At 37.6% G+C, this 18584-nt stretch overlaps 1 protein-coding gene and 1 long non-coding RNA gene across 3 annotated transcripts in view; one reads left to right on the top strand and one right to left on the bottom strand.

Annotated features, from left to right (window-relative positions):
• LOC306870868 overlaps positions 1-18584 on the bottom strand; it is a 1223475-nt gene that overhangs the window by 419711 nt on the left and 785180 nt on the right. The gene's annotated exons all lie outside the window — the stretch shown is intronic.
• LOC306871434 (guanine nucleotide-binding protein subunit alpha-14-like) lies at positions 1047-17081 on the top strand. The gene is made up of 7 exons (XM_079419361.1): positions 1047-1449; positions 3665-3849; positions 3949-4103; positions 13137-13265; positions 13348-13477; positions 13591-13744; positions 15859-17081. Exons 1-7 carry the CDS (start codon positions 1281-1283, stop codon positions 16047-16049), a joined length of 1113 nt encoding a protein of 370 aa, XP_079275487.1. The 5' UTR covers positions 1047-1280; the 3' UTR covers positions 16050-17081.

Raw genomic sequence — 18584 nt, 5'->3', positions numbered from 1 at the left:
TCAAATGTAAATATTCTAATATTTTGAGATGCTGATTTTTGAATTTCACGAGCTGTAAGCTCTAATCATCAAAATTAAAACACAGTTTTTAAAAATGTTTTACTTTACATGTAATGAATCTAAAATATATGAAAGTTTCACTTTTTGAAATAAGTTACAAGAAAAAATTAACTTTCATGATATTCAATTTTTTTTAGATATACCTGTATACTCTATTCACATTCACGTATAACTGAGTGAGTTATACGTGAATCTTCTCTGCCTCTGGCAGTTTCAAATGTGATAAAAGTTCTCATCATTGCCTCATTTTGCCCTGCTGAAAAAAACCCTCTTACACCAGTCTAGGCTGCTGGTCTTAGTTGGCTCCTAATCTGACTATCTGAAAACCCCTCTAAAATCAGTCAACAAACCAGTTTTGTTTAGTGGCATTTTGAGCAAGAGGTGTAATGCTACAACAAGTTCCTTGTATGCAACATCTCCAGTCTTGGATAAGGTGCACAAGAAAAAAAAAAAAACTAAAATTTACTCTCATGCCATGCGAAACCTGTACAACATTCTTTCTTCTGCGGAACATAAAAAAGAGAGGAATTTTTAAAGATCGATTCTTTCTTTCTTAATTGTTTGTCGATACAATGGAAGTCAATGGGCAGCAAAACTGTTGGATTAAACATTCTTCATAAATTTTGTTTTCCGCAGGAGAATGTTATACAATTTACAATTTTTAAATGGCATTCTTCAGTTCCTCTGTTCATGATTTTTTCCTGTTTGTTTTAATAGAGAGCAGTTGAGATTGGTGCAGAGGTAAAAGGAAACTAATACCTTATGTGACACAACCCACCCCATCCATTGATCAAGGAAGTGTCACGGTGGGGTATCCCGGGAAGGCAGGAAGACAATGGAGATCCAAAAGTCAATCGAGTTTAATAACATAAAGGAAATCAATCATACAGATATAAGATAACCCACATAAACACACTGTGAACGTAACTTTAAGACGAGGCAAAGACAAAGGCTAAACTGAAGGCTTATAAAAGGAACTAGCACAAAGGAGCTAACTAGATAATTGATTACACACAGGTGGAAAGACTAAACGATGATTAACTAATGACTGAGATAAGAACTGGAAATACCAAATGAGGGGAAACAGGAACTGAACAAAAACGGACACGTAACAGGAAGAAACTATAGCTGTAAATTACAGTTCATCAGGCTAGTCCTGAGGTAGGCGTGTTTCAATAGGTTTTCTTGAAGACAGGGTTTTTAACAGCGGTGAGTGACTGATGAATGTGTTAACTGCAAAGTACTGGAGAAGGTTCAAGCTGTTCAGGATGGGGGACTGCTGCTTGTCAGGTGAAGACAGAGAAAGCATCAGGATTCACCAAGAAATTGAGAGACAGCTTAAGATGGACAAGCGGGATTCATCCCGACAACTGAAACTTTTGCTTTTAGGTATGTACTTTTCATTTTTGTTTGTTTGCTTTATTTTAGGTATGTAGATTTCAAATTTTTTTTAGTGACACCTGAAAATTTGTAATGGTCAGTGTAAATAATTTGAGTTGTTCAGCATCTTCAGAATCATTCATTTATTCACATTAAATTATAAAACAATTCAATTGCCAGATGATATGTACTAAAGCTTTTATACTTATAAGGCTCACAAAATTCACACTTCAAATGTTTAGATGACATATTTCCTCTGACTGTTAGCGGTCACATGCAAATATATGCAAAAGGATGTCAATGGAAAGTCATTCAGTCTCATACAGCTCAGCATTATTTTTATGTTCTTAATGAAACTAAAATGCAAGTAAGCATGTCAAGATATTTGCAAAAAGCACGCAAACAGGAACAACGTGTGAATTCCTATATACTGATAGGATCAGCTCCATCACGTCCTATACGTGTACTTGAATCATATCGAACATAAGCAGTAACTTAAATGTTTCAGTTCATTTATGTTTTCCTTGATATGTACTTATGCATTTTACACTATATTTTTGGTTAAGTTTGTTTCTAGTCAATGCCAGTTTAATAGTAGAACAGTTGATTGAGCTTATCCAGTGTTTCCTTGTTTTAACCATGATAAAAATCTCCACTCTTTTAGCAAAACTCCCGATGGTCAGACCTGTCTGACATGTACTGTAATAGATACAATCATTCGCATCCAGCACTGCAATGTCAGAATTGTTTTGTGTGAGTGCATGTGGTGTCATACTTGGCTATGTGTTTTCACACTCAAGAGACTAAGTTTAGTGTTCTGTGTGGTTTTCTCTATTATTTAGTTTTGAAGCAAAATACGCTTTTGATGATCGTTGACTTGATTGCACAGATATTATTTGAACTGAACTGAGCTAGACGATGACATTAACTGAGAATTTGACTGTCTACTATTGTCTTTTTGCATTATCGACACACTATTTTCATATTTAATGCCTGAAATCTGCTTTGACACAATCTGTGTTGTTAAAAGCGCTATATAAATAAAGGTGACTTGATGAAAAAAAGAGACACAAAAATAAAACATTTATCAATAATCAGCAATACTTATCACAATAATCTTATTTACAAGCTATAAATGAGTTATTTTATTGTAGTGTGTCATAGTGTGACTATTTTGTTAAATTATAGTTTCTAAATATAGTTGTTTAACTATGGTTTCATATTAAAACAAATCATATTCAAACCATTCACAGCTTACTGGCAGACCATTCTGATCACACAATCACAATATTCATATCCTAAAGCAAAAATGCAAATGAGAAAATCCATACTAGGTTTTGTCAGGTTTCTGCGTGTTTCTAAAAATAAGCACGAGTGAATAGATAATTTCCCAAAACATTTTTGCAAGAGAATCTCTGTTGTTGAAGGAATATCAGAATAACAGTTTGAACACTATTAACATTATTAAGAAATAGTTCACCCAAAAAAGAAAATTGTGTCATGTTTGTTACAGACTTCCTTTGTTCTGTGTAACAAAAAAGGGAGATGTTTTAGGAATGACCAAGCTGGTTTTTATGCCATACCAAATTTGAATATGTAGAAGTGCACATGAGATACAAAAACTGTGGCTGAGAGATGATTATTAGAATCAGATCAGAATCAATAATGCCAACTTCAGGAATTATTCAGGACAAATTCAAATGTAGCATAGTAGGCTTATAATTTTTCATCTCAATAACATATGCAGCACCTTCAGGTTCCACCAGAACAGGAATATGAAAAATGTCAGTATGAAAAAAATGTCAGATCAATGTAATCAGTCCTTTTAAGGCCAAGTTGATGAAAATAAATTCTGCAGCAATACTGCAGTGGTTTTAGAAGCTTTACCTTTGGTATTAAAGTGAATATTCATGCAAAAAAAGAAGAATCTGTCATTATTTACTCTGTTTGGTGTATGGAGTATGTGTAACATACGAAATGCAAAGAAACGCACAAAGAGTCACTTAGTCCAGGCTATTCTTGTCAATACAATGATTGTGACAAAACAAAGCTGTAAAAGAAGGTTCAAGTGATTGAGGTTTAAGAAAGTTACTTACAGGAGTGCAAGTAAATTTTCATTTTTGGTCTCAGCACTAATGGTAAGACCTCTCAAATGAAACCTTTCATATAGCTACATAGTAATGCATGATATCTCACAGGAAAAACTTTCCATGTTCTTTGACAGGCACAGGGGAGAGTGGGAAGAGTACTTTCATCAAGCAGATGAGAATCATTCATGGCAGGGGCTACACAGAGGAGGACAGGAGGGCCTATGCCAAGCTGGTGTTCCAGAATATCTTTGTTTCCATTCACAACCTGCTTCAAGCCATGGAGCACCTAAACATTCCTTTTGTTGATGGAAAAAACAAAGTATGCACCAGGAATTCTGAGACAAAGCATATTTTTTATTAGACATGTTAAATATCGTAGCTTTCTCCTCAAAACTAAAACCTAATCTGTGTGTTGTAGACACATGCCACAATGCTTAACAGTGTGATCCCCGAAACAGTACAGTCACTGGAGCCTAAACATGCTGAAGCCATCAAGAGTCTGTGGAAAGACCAAGGTCTGCAGAAATGCTTTGAACGCAGGAGAGAGTTCCAGTTATCCGACTCGACCAAATAGTAAGTGCGGTGAAGATTTAATTTTTCACACTGACAAAAAGTACTATTGTATTATATACCACATTTTTGACAGGGCACCATGACAATGCAATGTGTGTGTGTGTGTGTGTGTGTTCTTTGTATTCTTTTGAATACCCCGTAAATACGGTTGTATCTGAGCATGGTAATCATTGCATACTATGGCATGTGAATATGGGGAGTGAATTAACAGCGCTCTCATCCATTACTCAGCACCCATGACTTAGGTGCCCATGAGCAAGGCATCGAACCCCCAATCGTTCCCAGGCACCGCTGCACTGCTCCATGTGTGTGTTCACTACTCACTGCTGCGTGTGCACTTGGATTGGTTAAATTAATGCAGAGCACAAATTCCAAGTATAGGTTACCATACTTAGCATACACATCATATTGTCACTTAATTAAATAAAAAAATACACGACCCATCAGTGCCAGAATGTGGTAACTAGTATTTTTGTTAAGTTAAAACTTATGTGACCCTATAACAATATTTTGCATGACTTATTCACATGATTTGTGTGTGTAAATACAGATTTGTGTGTGTGTGTGTGTGTGTGAGAGAGAGACACCATGGACCACAAAAACCAGTCATAAGGGTAATAAAAAAAAAAAATTGGAATCTAATACACCACCATGTCACAGGTTGGTGATATACAAATACACGGTGACGATGGAGATCAACAGAAAAGTCCTTTAATTAGATAAATCCAAGAGACAAGGCAAGTGAACAAACTTAACATAGATGAAGAACAGACAAAGACTAAGGGAGAACTAAGAACTTGTAAGTATGAACCAAAAAAAGGGAACTAATGATATGATTAACAGACAACAGGTGAACTGAATGACATACTCAGGCAACTCAAGAAATCTAGGTCACAACGGAGAGCATAGAAAACAAGGCATACATGTATCAGTTCGCCCCCTCCCGGGAAGGCGTGTACACAAAGTCCAACTGAGGAGGGAGGGTGGAGGCCGAGGTGAAGCCGATGGGTCGAAGGATCGAGGTGGAGTCCAGGACTCGGAGACTAGAGGTGGAGGCGGGGGATCCTCACGCCAAGACGGAGCTGGAGGCTGGAAGTTCCGAGGTGGATCAGAGCGCCCAGATGGCACTGACTGAGGGTGAGCTGAGGGACTGACAAGCACCAGTGGAGATAGGGGTGAGGGACTGGCTGGTTTTAAGAGAGGAGGCAGGATAGGGAGGCTGGATGGGAGCTTACAAGTCATAGAGAACTTGGGAGATGCAGGACAGCTGGACGGAACCAGCGGAGACCCAGGAGACAATGGAGGTTTAGGGGAACTGGGAACCACCTCTCCAAACCAGTCTATTAAATCCATTTGAAAAATGTCCAAAGGTTCCTCATAATACTGTCCAGAGGCCAACTGCAGCACACCCTCAGAGGTGGGAGTGTGGGCAGGGCTTCCCTCCAAGCCCTCGATCTCCACGTGCATTCCCTCAGGCACGTGCGGTGTTGCCGGCTCACGCCCATGGTCAGATGACTCTCGAGGCTCAGGGGCGATGATCTGCTCAGTCACAGTTTTCTGCACTGGCTCACGTCTCACGGCAGGCTCAGGCTCTCTATCTGCAGTAGGTTAAGGTCATAGTTCTATGCATTGGGATGACAGCTGGCTGGTCTCTGGTTTGGGAGTTGGGCTGGAGATGTCCTCATCATCGGAAAAATACGGTCCATTATTCTCCAGCACCCACTCCACAAATGCGGCAAAATTGTCCCTGGAATGCGTGTCTTTGACTGCTCGCTCAGGCTGGCGTGGTAAAAAACACAGTGCGAGCGATCAGGGTAATGAGTCAGGCACGCGAGATGTAAAAAGTCCTGTGTGTGGTCTTCTAGCGGAAGGCCACCCTGCTCCAAGCATAGCAGGGTAACTGCAGGAATGTTCATGGTGAAAGAGGTGTGGGGGAAAAAGGAAACAAAATGCTGCAAAAAAACTGTAATGGTCCGTTCTTCTGTCACAGGTTGTTGATATACAAATGCACGGTGATAATGGAAATGGAGATCAACAGAAAAATCTTTTAATTAGGTAAAAGACAAGGCATGTAAACCAACTTAACATAGACGGAGAACGGACAAAGACTAAGGGAGAACTGAGGACTTATAAGCATGAACCAAACAAATTTAAATCTGGAGATTGACTTGGGCAATCTAAGACTTTCCATTTCTTTGCTCTTATAAATTCCTTGACTGAACTGGCAGGGTGTTTTGGGTCATTGTTCTGATGCAATATGAAGCACTTCCCAATGAATCTGGTGGTATTTTCTTGAATATTGGTAGCCAAGATGCTTGGGAACCCTTCCAAATTCATTCTGCTACTGTCATCATATATTAAGTCATCAGTAAATTTGAGAGGGCCTGTTCCAGAGGCAGCCATGCATGCCCATGCCATGACACCACCTCCACCATGCTTTACAGATGAGGCTGTATGCTTGGGATCATTTGCAGTTTCCTTTTTTTCTCCACAATTTTGCTTTCCCATCACCTAGATAAAGGTTCATCTTTGTCTCATCGGTCCATAAACACAGTTCCAAAACTCTTCTGGCTCACCTTTGTGCATTTTTGCTAACTCTAATCTTGCCTTTCTATTTTTGGTGCTAGTAAGAGGTTTGCATCTTGCTGTGTAGCATCTGTAATTCTGTTTCAAAGTCTCCTGAGGACAGTAGATTGTCAGAGCATCACCCCAGCTTTCTGGAAGTTGTTGGTGATCAACTACTGTTGTTTTCTCAGCCGATCAGGTCATTGTTGGTTGCTGGTGGTTTCCAAACTCTTGATTTCTCCATGCCCTTTGTTTTTGCTATAGCTCTAACTGACTTCCTCTTTTCTTTTAGTATCCAAATTGCTTGCTTTTCTCTCAAAGTCAGCTGCCTCACCTTCATCCTGGTTTGTGCGTGTCATCATCGATTGCAAGATTCAGAATGCAGAAGTAATGGATATGACTGATATGACACATTCCCTGCATTTAATATCTGAAGAATTAATGTTAATGTTAGTAGAATGTCTAAAGTGGACTTTCACAATAAAGTGTTACTAATATATATATTAGTCCACATTAGACATTCTACTAACAGTAAGTATCTTTGCAACTACATGTCAACTAGCAGTCATTAGAGTATTAGTAGACTGTCTGCTTAATAACTTCTAACACATTATTTTGATGGGTCCACAACATACAACATACTGACCATGAGAAACTTTGCAAATATGTCAACTTATTCTACTAACCCTAAACCTACCCTACTGAGGGTTAGTAGACATGTAGTTGCAAATAAATGAGAATTAGTTGACATCTACTTGACATGTAGTTACAAAGTTACTTATAGTCAGTGGAATGTCTAAAGTGGACTATCGAAATAAAGTGTAACCATATGTATATATACAGTATCTCACAGAAGTGAGTACACCCCTCACATTTTTGTAAATATTTTATTATATCTTTTCATGTGACAACACTGAAGAAATTATACTTTGCTACAAAGTAAAGTAGTGAGTGTACAGCTTGTTTAACAGTGTAAATTTGCTGTCCCCTCAAAATAACTCAACACACAGCCATTAATGTCTAAACTGCTGGCCACAAAAGTGAGTACAGCCCTAAGTGAATATGTCCAAATTGGGCCCAATTAGCCATTTTCTCTCCCCCTTGTCATGTGACTCGTTAGTGTTACAAGGTATCAGGTGTCTCAGGGGAGCAGGTGTGTTAAAGTTGGTGTTATCGCTCTCACTCTCTCATACTGGTCACTGGAAGTTCAACATGGCACCTCATGGCAAAGAACTCTCTGAGGATCTGAAAAAAAAAAAATTGTTGCTCTACATAAAGATGGCGTAGGCTATAAGAAGACTGACAAGACCCTGAACCTGAGCTGCAGCATGGTGGCCAAGACCATACAGCGGTTTAACAGGACAGGTTCCACTTAGAACAGGCCTCGCCATGGTCGACCAAAGAAGTTGAGTGCACTTGCTCCGCGTCATATCCAGAGGTTGTGTTTGGAAAATAGACGTATGAGTGCTGCTAACATTGCTGCAGAGGTTGAAGGGGTGGGGGGTCAGCCTGTCAGTGCTCAAACCATACGCCGCACACTGCATCAAATTGGTCTGCATGGCTGTCGTCCCAGAAGGAAACCTCTTCTAAAGATGATGCACAAGAAAGCCCGCAAACAGTTTGCTGAAGACAAGCAGACTAAGGACATGGATTACTGCAACCATGTCCTGTGGTCTGATGAGACCAAGATAAACTTATTTGGTTCAGATGGTGTCAAGCATGTGTGGCGACAACCAGGTGAGGAGTACAAAGACCAGTGTGTCTTGCCTACAGTCAAGCATGGTGGTGGGAGTGTCATGGTCTGGGGCTGCATGAGTGCTGCTGGCACTGGGGAGCTACAGTTCATTGAGGGAACCATGAATGCCAACATGTACTGTGACACACTGAAGCAGAGACTGGGCCGCAGGGCAGTATTCCAACATGATAACGACCCCAAACACACCCCCAAGGTGACCACTGCCTTGCTAAAGAAGCTGAGGGTAAAGGTGATGGACTGGCCAAGCATGCCTCCAGACTTAAACCCTATTGAGCATCTGTGGGGCATCCTCAAACGGAAGGTGGAGGAGTGCAAGGTCTCTAACATCCACCAGCTCTGTGATGTCGTCATGAAGGAGTGGAAGAGGACTCCAGTGGCAACCTGTGAAGCTCTGTTGAACTCCATGCTCAAGAGGGTTAAGGCAGTGCTGGAAAATAATGGTGGCCACACAAAATATTGACATTTTGGGCCCAATTTGGACATTTTCAATTAGGGGTGTACTCACTTTTGTGGCCAGCGGTTTAGACATTAATGGCTGTGTATTGTCATTGTATTGTAAGTCATGTGAAAAAGTTAGGGACATAATTAAGAAAATATATGGAAAATAAAACCGCAGATGAACAACAACACGACATATTTTACCGTGACATTATTTATTTAACAAAAATAAAGCCAAAATGGAAAAGCCATGTCAAGTCACCTTTATATATATAGCACTTTTAACAATACAAATTGTGTCAAAGCAACTGCACAATATCAAAATAGTGTGTCAATAATGTAAAATGACAAGATTAAACACTCAGTTAAAGGCATTTCATTATTGAATTCAGTGATGTCATCGTCCAGCTCAGTTCGGTTTAAATAGTGTCTGTGCAATCAGGTCGACGATATCGCTGGAAATGAAGTGTCCCCAACTAAGCAAGCCAGAGGCGACAGCGGCAAGGAACCAAAACTCCATCGGTGTCAGAATGGAGAAAAAAACCTTTGGAGAAACCAGGCTCAGTCGGGGGGCCAATTCTCCTCTGGTCAAACGAACCAGCAGTTTGTTCCAACTGCAGCAAAGTAGATTTGAAGGGCCCAACTGGTTCCAGTGGTCTTCTCCCGATGGCTTTCTAGGTGGCGGGGTCCTCACTGGGGATCTGTCTCTGAGGCTCATCTAGGTGTCCTGGTCTCCGCTGACATTCAGGGCTGTAGAGGTCCTCTCTGGGTGCTGATCCACCATCTGGTCTGGATACGAACTGGATCTGGTGACTGCAGTGACCATCTGGGCTGGATACAGACCGGATCAGGTGGCTACGGGGACCTTGGAATAAGAGAGAAACAGACTAATATTAGCGTAAATTTTAATCTTCTTGCGATGTAATAAGTACATAGTGTATTATGGGAAGTGTTCCTGGTTCCGGTTGACCTAGTTAATACAGCCTAACAATCCTTTAACGGATTTGAATATTAGAAGTGTATTAGTGTGTTATGTGTACGCCAGGTTAAAGAGATGGGTCTTTAATCTAGATTTAAACTGACAGAGTGTGTCTTCCTCCCGAACAGTGCTAGGTAGATTGTTCCAGAGTTTGGGCGCTAAATAGACAAAGGATTTTGATATTCTAGGTATTATCAAATGGCCAGAGTTTTGAGAACGTAGTGGACGTGGAGGACTATAATGCGATAAGAGCTCGCTCAAGTACTGAGGAGCTAAACCATTCAGGGCTTTATAAATAATTAATAAGATTTTAAAGTCTATACGATGTTTGATAGGGAGCCAGTGCAGAGTTGACAGAACCGGGCTAATGTGGGCATACTTCCTGGTTCTAGTAAGAACTCTCGCATTTTGAACCATTTGTAGTTTGTTTATTAAGCGTGCAGAACAACCGCCCAATAAAGCATTACAATAATCTAACCTTGAGGTCATAAAGCATGAATTAACATTTCTGCATTTGATATTGAGAGGATAGGTCTCAGTTTAGATATATTTTTAAGATGGAAAAAAAAAAGCAGTTTTACAAATGCTAGAAACGTGGCTGTCAAAGGAGAGATTGCTATCAAACAGCACACCTAGGTTCCTGGCTGATGATGAAGAATTTACAGAGCAACCATCAAGTGTTAGACAGTGTTCTAAGTTATTACTTTTGGGGGTTTTAGGTCCGATAATTAACACCCTTTTTTCAGAATTTGGCAGTAGGAAATTACTGGATGAAGGTCATCATCACTGATCATCAAACAATGTTCTTTGAATAGACGTCACCAAAGTGGAGATGTTTGGCCATAATGCACAATGCTATGTTTGGTGAAAAACTTGCCTTGCCTTGATATGCTCTTTAGGTTATTTATATAGCACATTTCATACACAATGGTAGTTCAAAGTGCTTTTCATAAAAGGAAGTAAGATAATCATAAAAAAATAATCACAACAATAAAACCAGAAATTTAAAAACATTTAAAATGATTCAAATATCAGCACGAACACCTCATAGCAAAAATCACACATGCTGGTGGAAGGCTGATGATTTTTGGGCTTGGTTTGTAACCACAGGACCTGGGCACAGTCATTGAGTCGACCATGAACTCCTCTATATCCCAAAGTATTCTAGAGTCAAATGTGAGGACATCCATCCGACAGCTAAAGCTTGGCCAAGTTTGGGTCATGCACAATGATCCCAAGAACACCAGCAAATCTACAACAGAATGATTGAAAATAAAAGAATCAGGGGGTTACAACAGTCCAGTCAAAGTCCAGAACTCATCCTGAAAGAAATGCTGTGGTGAGAGCTGTGCATAAACAAATACCCTCAAACCTCAATAAACTGGAGCAACGTTATAAAGAAAAGTAGGATGAAATTCCTCCAGAACAATGTGAGAGACTAATTAAGTCATACAGAAAATGATTAATTCAAGGTTTGCTGCGAAAAGTGGATCTACAGACATTTGAATCATAGGGTGTCCTAACTTTGTCACACATGGTTTTTCCATTTTGGCTCAATTTTTGTTAAATAATAACGTTTTAAAATAAATTTTCCAAATTTTAAGACCTGCCAACTAAAGGATCAGATCATTTTTATTATGTGCTGATACAGAAAACCATGGAATGGTCACATGAATCTATCTGTCTGTCTGTCTGTCTGTCTGTCTATACACACACACACACACATACACATATATATATATAAATTTGAATTTAAGCTATTTCTTACTCTATAATTCTACTCTAATTAAATTCTGTATATTTTTCTACTTCAAGTGTTTTCTTTATTCTTGAGTTTATTCTTAACCAGAGAACTTGTGTGAGCATAGATTTATTCTGAGTAGCTTCCAAAAGAAAAGTATTTATTTCAGTGACATCAGAGGTGCCTTTTAATACAACATCTGTTAGGCACTAGTTTATTGAACCTGGTGCTGCCCCCTTACTGAACCGTTAGAAAAGGCGGTAGGGGGCGCTACATATGTATACTGTATATACATTGTGAAACTATATTGCAATTTCTAATACTGGTTTCCCTTTTAATATACTTTACTTTTTATTTCTGTGATGCAGCACTGAATGTTCATTACTCCAGTCTTCAGTGTCACATTATCCTTCATAAATCATTCTAATATGCTTTATTATCAGTGTTGAAACTATTGTGCTGCTTAATCATTTTTTGGAACCTGTGATACTTTTTTCTTTGATTCTTTGGTGAATAAAAAGTTAAAAAGATCAGCGTTTATTCAAAATAGAATGCTTTTCTATTTTTTAAGTTTTTAAAATCACTATTTATCCATTTAACACATCCTTGCTGAATAAGTATTAATATCTTGGAAAGAAAGAAAGAAAGAAAGAAAGAAAGAAAGAAAGAAAGAGAAAACATTTACTGACCCCCAATTTTTGAATAGTAGTGCATATTGGACACAAAATTTCTATTTTGAATAAATTGTGTGCTTTTTTAACTTTTTGCTTATCAATGAATCCTGAAAATGTATCACAGGTCCCAAAAAAATATTAAGCAGCACAACTGTTTCCAACATTGATTATAAATCACCATATTAGAATGATTTGTGAAGGAGCATGTGACACTGAAAACTGAGGTAATCATGCTGAAAAATCAGCGCTGCTCCACAGGAATAAATTATATTTTAAAGTATATTAACATTGATATTTTAAATTGCAATAATATTTCACAAAAGTACTTTTTTTTTGTATTTTTGTGTATTTTTGATCAAATAGATACAGCCATGATGAGCATTAGAAACTTCTTTAAAAAACATTACATATCTTACTGATCCCAAACTTTTGAATGGCATTGTGTGTATAAACAGTACAAGCTATTTATTACCAACTTATACTGTCACTGTGTAATAGTGCTTTTTTCTCTAAGAGTCTACTTTCAATTTAGAAGTAAAATGTAATTTATAGGAAAAAAGTAGCTGTAGCTCAGACTTTAGTGCAAATCCCTGGTCATTGGTTTGATTCAGGGAATCCACGAACTGATAAATGTATGCAACAGAAGACTCTTTTTACCTCAGCACACAATCAAGGGTTTTACTTCAGAAAATAAAAATATTTATTACATATTGCATAATATGATAATTAAAAATATGTATAGCTTTAGCATATGAAATTGAAACTTTCCTTTATTTTGTGTTTGCTGAATTTTGGTGGCCATTTAGGGTTTTTGGACAAATAACTAAAAAGGAATTTTCATGGTTTCTCAAAGTCTGTTTTATTTTTTTCTGTTTACTAGTTACCTCGATGACATTGACAGAATATCTGCATCCTTTTACTTGCCAACCGTTCAGGATATTCTGAGAGTCCGAATTCCAACCACAGGCATCATTGAGTACCTCTTTGACCTCCAGACAGTCATATTCAGGTAACTCTTAATTATATGGTGGTGTAAAGATGGATGGCTGACTGTGACCCATTTTATAATTCAAAACCTCTTGTTTTTGTAGAATGGTTGATGTTGGAGGCCAAAAGTCAGAAAGACGGAAGTGGATCCATTGTTTTGAAAATGTTACTTCCATCATCTTTCTGGTGGCTCTGAGCGAGTACGACCAGGTCCTATATGAGTGTGAAAATGAGGTTAGTCACTTCCTTGCATTTTCTTTGTAGTTTTTCTGGGTTAGTGAGATCTATCATCATTACATCGTAGATGATTAACAGTTGTTCATTCTGTTGATGTGATTTTATACCAGAACCGCATGGAGGAGAGTAAGGCACTTTTTAAGACAATCATTTCCTACCCCTGGTTCCAGGAGTCCTCTATCATCCTCTTCCTCAATAAAACTGATATCCTGAAAGAGAAGATCCCAAAGTCACATCTTGTAGACTATTTTCCACAATACAAAGGTTGGAGTGCCAAAAACACAGCTTAAGCGTTTTTGTCTTGTTTGTAAAAACATACAGGTGCATCTTAAAAAATTTGAATATTGTGAAAAAGTTTTTTCAAAAAGTGAAAATTTCACATGTAAAGTAAAACTTTTTTATTTTTATTTTTTTTATTTTGATGATTAGAGCTTACAGCTCATAAAAGTCAAAAATTCAGTATCTTAAAATATTAGAATATTTACATTTGAGTTTCAGTAAATGACCATCCCTACAGTATAAATTCCGGGTATCTCTTGTTTTTTGAAACCACAATAATGGGGAAGACTGCTGACTTGGCAATGGTCCAGAAGACGATCATTGACACCCTCCACAAAGAGGGCAAGTCACAGAAGGTCATTACTGTAAGGTGTGGCTGTTCACAGAGTGCTGTATCAAAGCATATTAAATGCAAAGTTGACTGGAAGGAAGAATTTGGGTAGGAAAAGGTGCACACGCAACAGGGATGACCGTAAGCTTGAGAATACTGTCAAGCAAAGCCGATTCAAACACTTAGGAGAGCTTCACAAGGAGTGGACTGAAGCTGGAGTCACTGCATCAAGAGTCACCACGCTCAGACGTCTTCAGGAAAAGGGCTACCAAGCCACTTCTGAACCAGAGACAACGTCAGAAACATCTTACCTGGGCTACAGAGAAAAATAACTGGACTGTTGCTCAGTGGTCCAAAGCCCTCTTTTCAGATAAAAGTAAATTTTGCATTTAATTTAGAAATCCATGTCTGGAGTCTGGAGGAAGAGTGGAGAGGCACAGAATCCAAGCTGCATGAAGTCCAGTTTGAAGTTTCTGAAGTCAGTGATGATTTGGGGTGCCGTGACGTCTGCTGATGTTGATCCATTGTGTTTTATCAAGTCCAAAGTCAATGCAGCCGTCCACCAGGAGATTTTGGAGCACTTTATGCTTCCATCTGCTGACTAGCTTTATGGAGATGCTGATTTGCTTTTCCAGCAGGATTTTACACCTGCCCACACTGCCAAAACCACTTCCAAGTGGTTTGCTGACCATGATATTACTGTGCTTGATTGGCCAGCCAACATGCCTGACCTGAACCCCATATGGAATCTATGGGATATTTTCAAGAGAAAGATGAGAAACACGATCCAACAATCCAGACGAGCTGAAGGCTCAATAGTGCCTCAGCAGAGCCATAGGCTGATTGTTTCCATGCCATTTCTCACTGATGCTGGAGTTTGTGCTAAAGGAGCCCCGACCAAATACTGAGTGCATAAATGAACATACTTTTAAACATACCTTTACATAACTTGAACTTTTCAGTTTTGCAAATCCTTTTTTTTTTATTGATCTTAGGAAATATTCTAATATTTTGAGATACTGGATTTTTGACTTTAATTTGTTGTGAGTTGTGAGCTCTAATCATCAAAATTAAAACAAAAAAACTTTTGAAATATTTTACTTTACATGTAATGAATCTGAAATATATGAAAGTTTCACTTTTTGAAATACGTTACAAGAAAAAAAGAACTTTTGCACAATATTCCAATTTTTTTAGATGCACCTGTACATTTACATGAGAAGCAACACAGAATAAGGCTTGTTTTCATAGATAATTTGTCTTACCAAACTGGCAGATTTATCATTTGTTTCAGATATAAAAACATTAAAAACTGAACCAATTAGTACAGTGAGACAGTGCTGTTGTATGAAAAAGCCATACTCTCTGACTAATTGTATTTTATGCTGTTTACTGATTAAAAATATTAATACATGTCATTAATTGCAGTAAACATACTACAGTGCTGTGTTGGGGAAGCTATTTTAAAGCCATCAATAAATATTAGATATTATAATGAATATATATGTTAGTTCACCTCAAAATGAAAATCCTGTCATCAGTTCCTCACCCACGTCGTTACAAACCCATAAGACTTCGGTTCATCAAAAATTAAAACATGTTTCATGTTCTTTCATCATTTTTGTCCATCCATGAACAGTCCACTCAACCAAAAGTTTCACACTTAAAAAAAATAAATGCAATTTGTAGTTTCTCGACAGCACTGCTACAGTGATTTTTGCTCACTACTGAACTCCACTGAAATCTATGTTATCTGCTCATTCCACAGGCCCTAAAAATGACGCAGATGCAGCAATGAAGTTCATCTTGAGTATGTATGAGGAGCAGAACTCGGACACACATAAAAGCATCTATGTACATTTCACCTGTGCAACCGACACTGAAAATATCCGCTTTGTTTTTGAGGCTGTGAAGGACACCATTCTGCGGCACAACCTGTCCGTCTTTAACTTGGGTTAAATGACAAAAGTACTTTGACATGTATGGCTACCTTGACCTCTGATTCAGTGAAAATATTAATGTGATCTTTGTGTGAGTACTGGGATTATGGCAAAGTGCATTCTGTGAATTTAGCATGTAGCCTACCTGCATTGGCGGATATTAAAAGGATTGTCCTCCAAAAAAGAAATATCTAATTTTGCATTTTGCAGAAGAGAGAAAATCATACAGGTTTGTAAAAATACGAGGGTGAGTAAATGATAGCAGAATTTTCATTTTGGGATGAATTGTCCATTTAAATTTGTTATTAGGGACAATATTTATCCTCTGGAATTGATTTTCAAGGGCTTTTGTTTTCTTCATGAGGGCATTTTTCTAATCACTTCAAAACCCAAATTATGCTTTGTAGGCCCACAATAGAATAGAATAATATTGATCAAATATTGTATAACAATGCAAAAACCAATTCAATTATTATTATTAAATTATGTTTCCCAGCCCTGCCAACTTCCCATCCATATCCTATTCCTAAACTTAAGTTTAGTAAGTAAACAAAAAACCTTAAATCTGTGGCATCATGTAAATGGCTATATTTTGTTACTGACACTTCATGTGGCCATCTTATTGAGTATCTGCTATTACATTCTATTTCCACACAAGATTTGAATGAAACAGGAATTAAGACAAGCTGGCATAAAAGACAGACTTTGAATCCATGCAAATCAATTGTAGCCGCTGTCTTTGCTATTCAAATAGTCTCTCCAACACTGACATGGATACAAGGATGATACTTCAGTACAGATAGGTTCAATTCCTTGACTCTAAAAATAACATGCTTGTAAATATTTACTGTATGTACAGTTATAATTTCTAGTGTGACTACTGTCTGTACGGTCACAACTTCTAGTGTGATTCTTTAGGTAGAAGCTAAATTGATGTGTGACACTTTAGCATGTCATTAAATCGTTATTTATTTTTGCAACAGATGCAATACAGTCTTGTGTTAGTGAGCCAAAATAAAACTGATTTCATATCGAATGCATTTTAACATTTAATTCTGTCAAGCAGTGATTTATTTTTACATATACGTGCTAAAACATGCAATCCCACTTTTCGAAAAGCATTTTAAAAAAATTAAAATTTGACTGAAAATTGATAGAAAAAATACAATTTTGTTGCAGGAATACATCACAAACATCATAAGAAAAAAGTTTTAAAAAGTTTACTTCCTTGAAAAAATCTTATTATATTTATATATATATATATATACATATATATATATATTTTTTTGCAATTGCTCTGATCTTCTGTGATCACATGGCAACACAGCTGGTGTTAATGCAGATTTTTTTGTATTGTTTATACACTGTTAGTAACAAAATTGTACAAAATAAATAATGTAGGAAATAGACTCTGGGTAAGCAAGATAAAAAGCTTGGTGATGACACCAGCAAGATTCCTTAGAAGTCTGTTCATGTGCATAATGTTAATGTTTTCTACACTAAGGCCTAAAATATTTGTATGCAACTATCATTATATAATTTTAACTGAAAAAATAAGAAAATTTAAATGTGTGTAGTGTATGAGTGTGTTTTTGAGCACTGAGATTGTTCGACAGAACTAAAGTGTGAATCTACAACTCCAGTTGTGATTTATAACTTTACAGTTATGTCAGTTATGTCAGGTGTGGCACAGTTGCTGTAGCAATGAACATTGGACTGAGTAAGAGGTCATAGAGCACCTCCCATTGCTTCCTTTAACACAAGAGACTTGCAACAGAAAGCTGGTGAGTAGCTGAACACACAACACTGTTCTCGATTCTCTCAACACTGTGGAGATCTTAAATCATAGAACATGACAAACTGTAATAGAGCAGGAAACAACAGAGCTTTGAGTAAATTTTATCTTGTAGTTTAAGTGTAATTTCTTTTATGAACACATTGACAGGCAGATTCAAAGCAGTGAATTTTTATGGGTGATGAGGCGAATGATTACCTTCCAGCACAAATCTCTGTTTACGATATAAAGCATAGTGACCATACTATAGGCTATGCAATTTGAGTATGAATGGTTTTGACCTCATTTTAATTTAGCGACTTAATGGAATATATTTTTCAATGATTATTTAAATTGTAGTACTGCAGAACTGCAGAAAAGTTAACAATAGTGGAAAACATGAAATGGAAAGCATCATAATATACATTTTCCCTTATATTTCTTGATTAACATTAACCTTAACGGAACACTCCGCTTTTTTTGGAAATAGGCTCATTTTACAACTCCCCTAGAGTTAAACAGTTGAGTTTTACCGTTTTTGAATCCATTCAGCCGATCTCTGGGTCTGCGGTAGCACTTTTAGCTTATCTTAGCATAGATCATTGAATCGGATTAGACCATTAGCATTTGGTCATCAAAAATGACCAAACATTTTTTGATAATGTTTCTATTTAAAGTTTGACTCTTCTGCAGTTACATTGTGTACTAAGACCGACCGAAAATGAAAAGTTGCGATTTTTTTAGGCCGATATGGCTAGGAACTATACTCTCATTCCGGCG

This window comes from Barbus barbus (assembly GCF_936440315.1).
Source record: "Barbus barbus genome assembly, chromosome: 6".
In the NCBI taxonomy this organism is placed as follows: domain Eukaryota; kingdom Metazoa; phylum Chordata; class Actinopteri; order Cypriniformes; family Cyprinidae; genus Barbus; species Barbus barbus.
The sequence above is the reverse complement of the archived record's forward strand: the minus strand, read 5'-3'. Positions and strand labels throughout refer to the sequence as shown.

What these genes read in the sequence shown, in the direction of transcription:
- LOC306871434 (XM_079419361.1), top strand. Translation starts at nt 1,281, where the DNA reads ATGAATGTGTTAACTGCAAAGTACTGGAGAAGGTTCAAGCTGTTCAGG. An exon ending in TTATCCGACTCGACCAAATA is followed by an intron (nt 4,104 to 13,136) that starts GTAAGTGCGGTG and finishes TCTGTTTACTAG; the next exon opens with TTACCTCGATGACATTGACA. An exon ending in TATATGAGTGTGAAAATGAG is followed by an intron (nt 13,478 to 13,590) that starts GTTAGTCACTTC and finishes ATTTTATACCAG; the next exon opens with AACCGCATGGAGGAGAGTAA.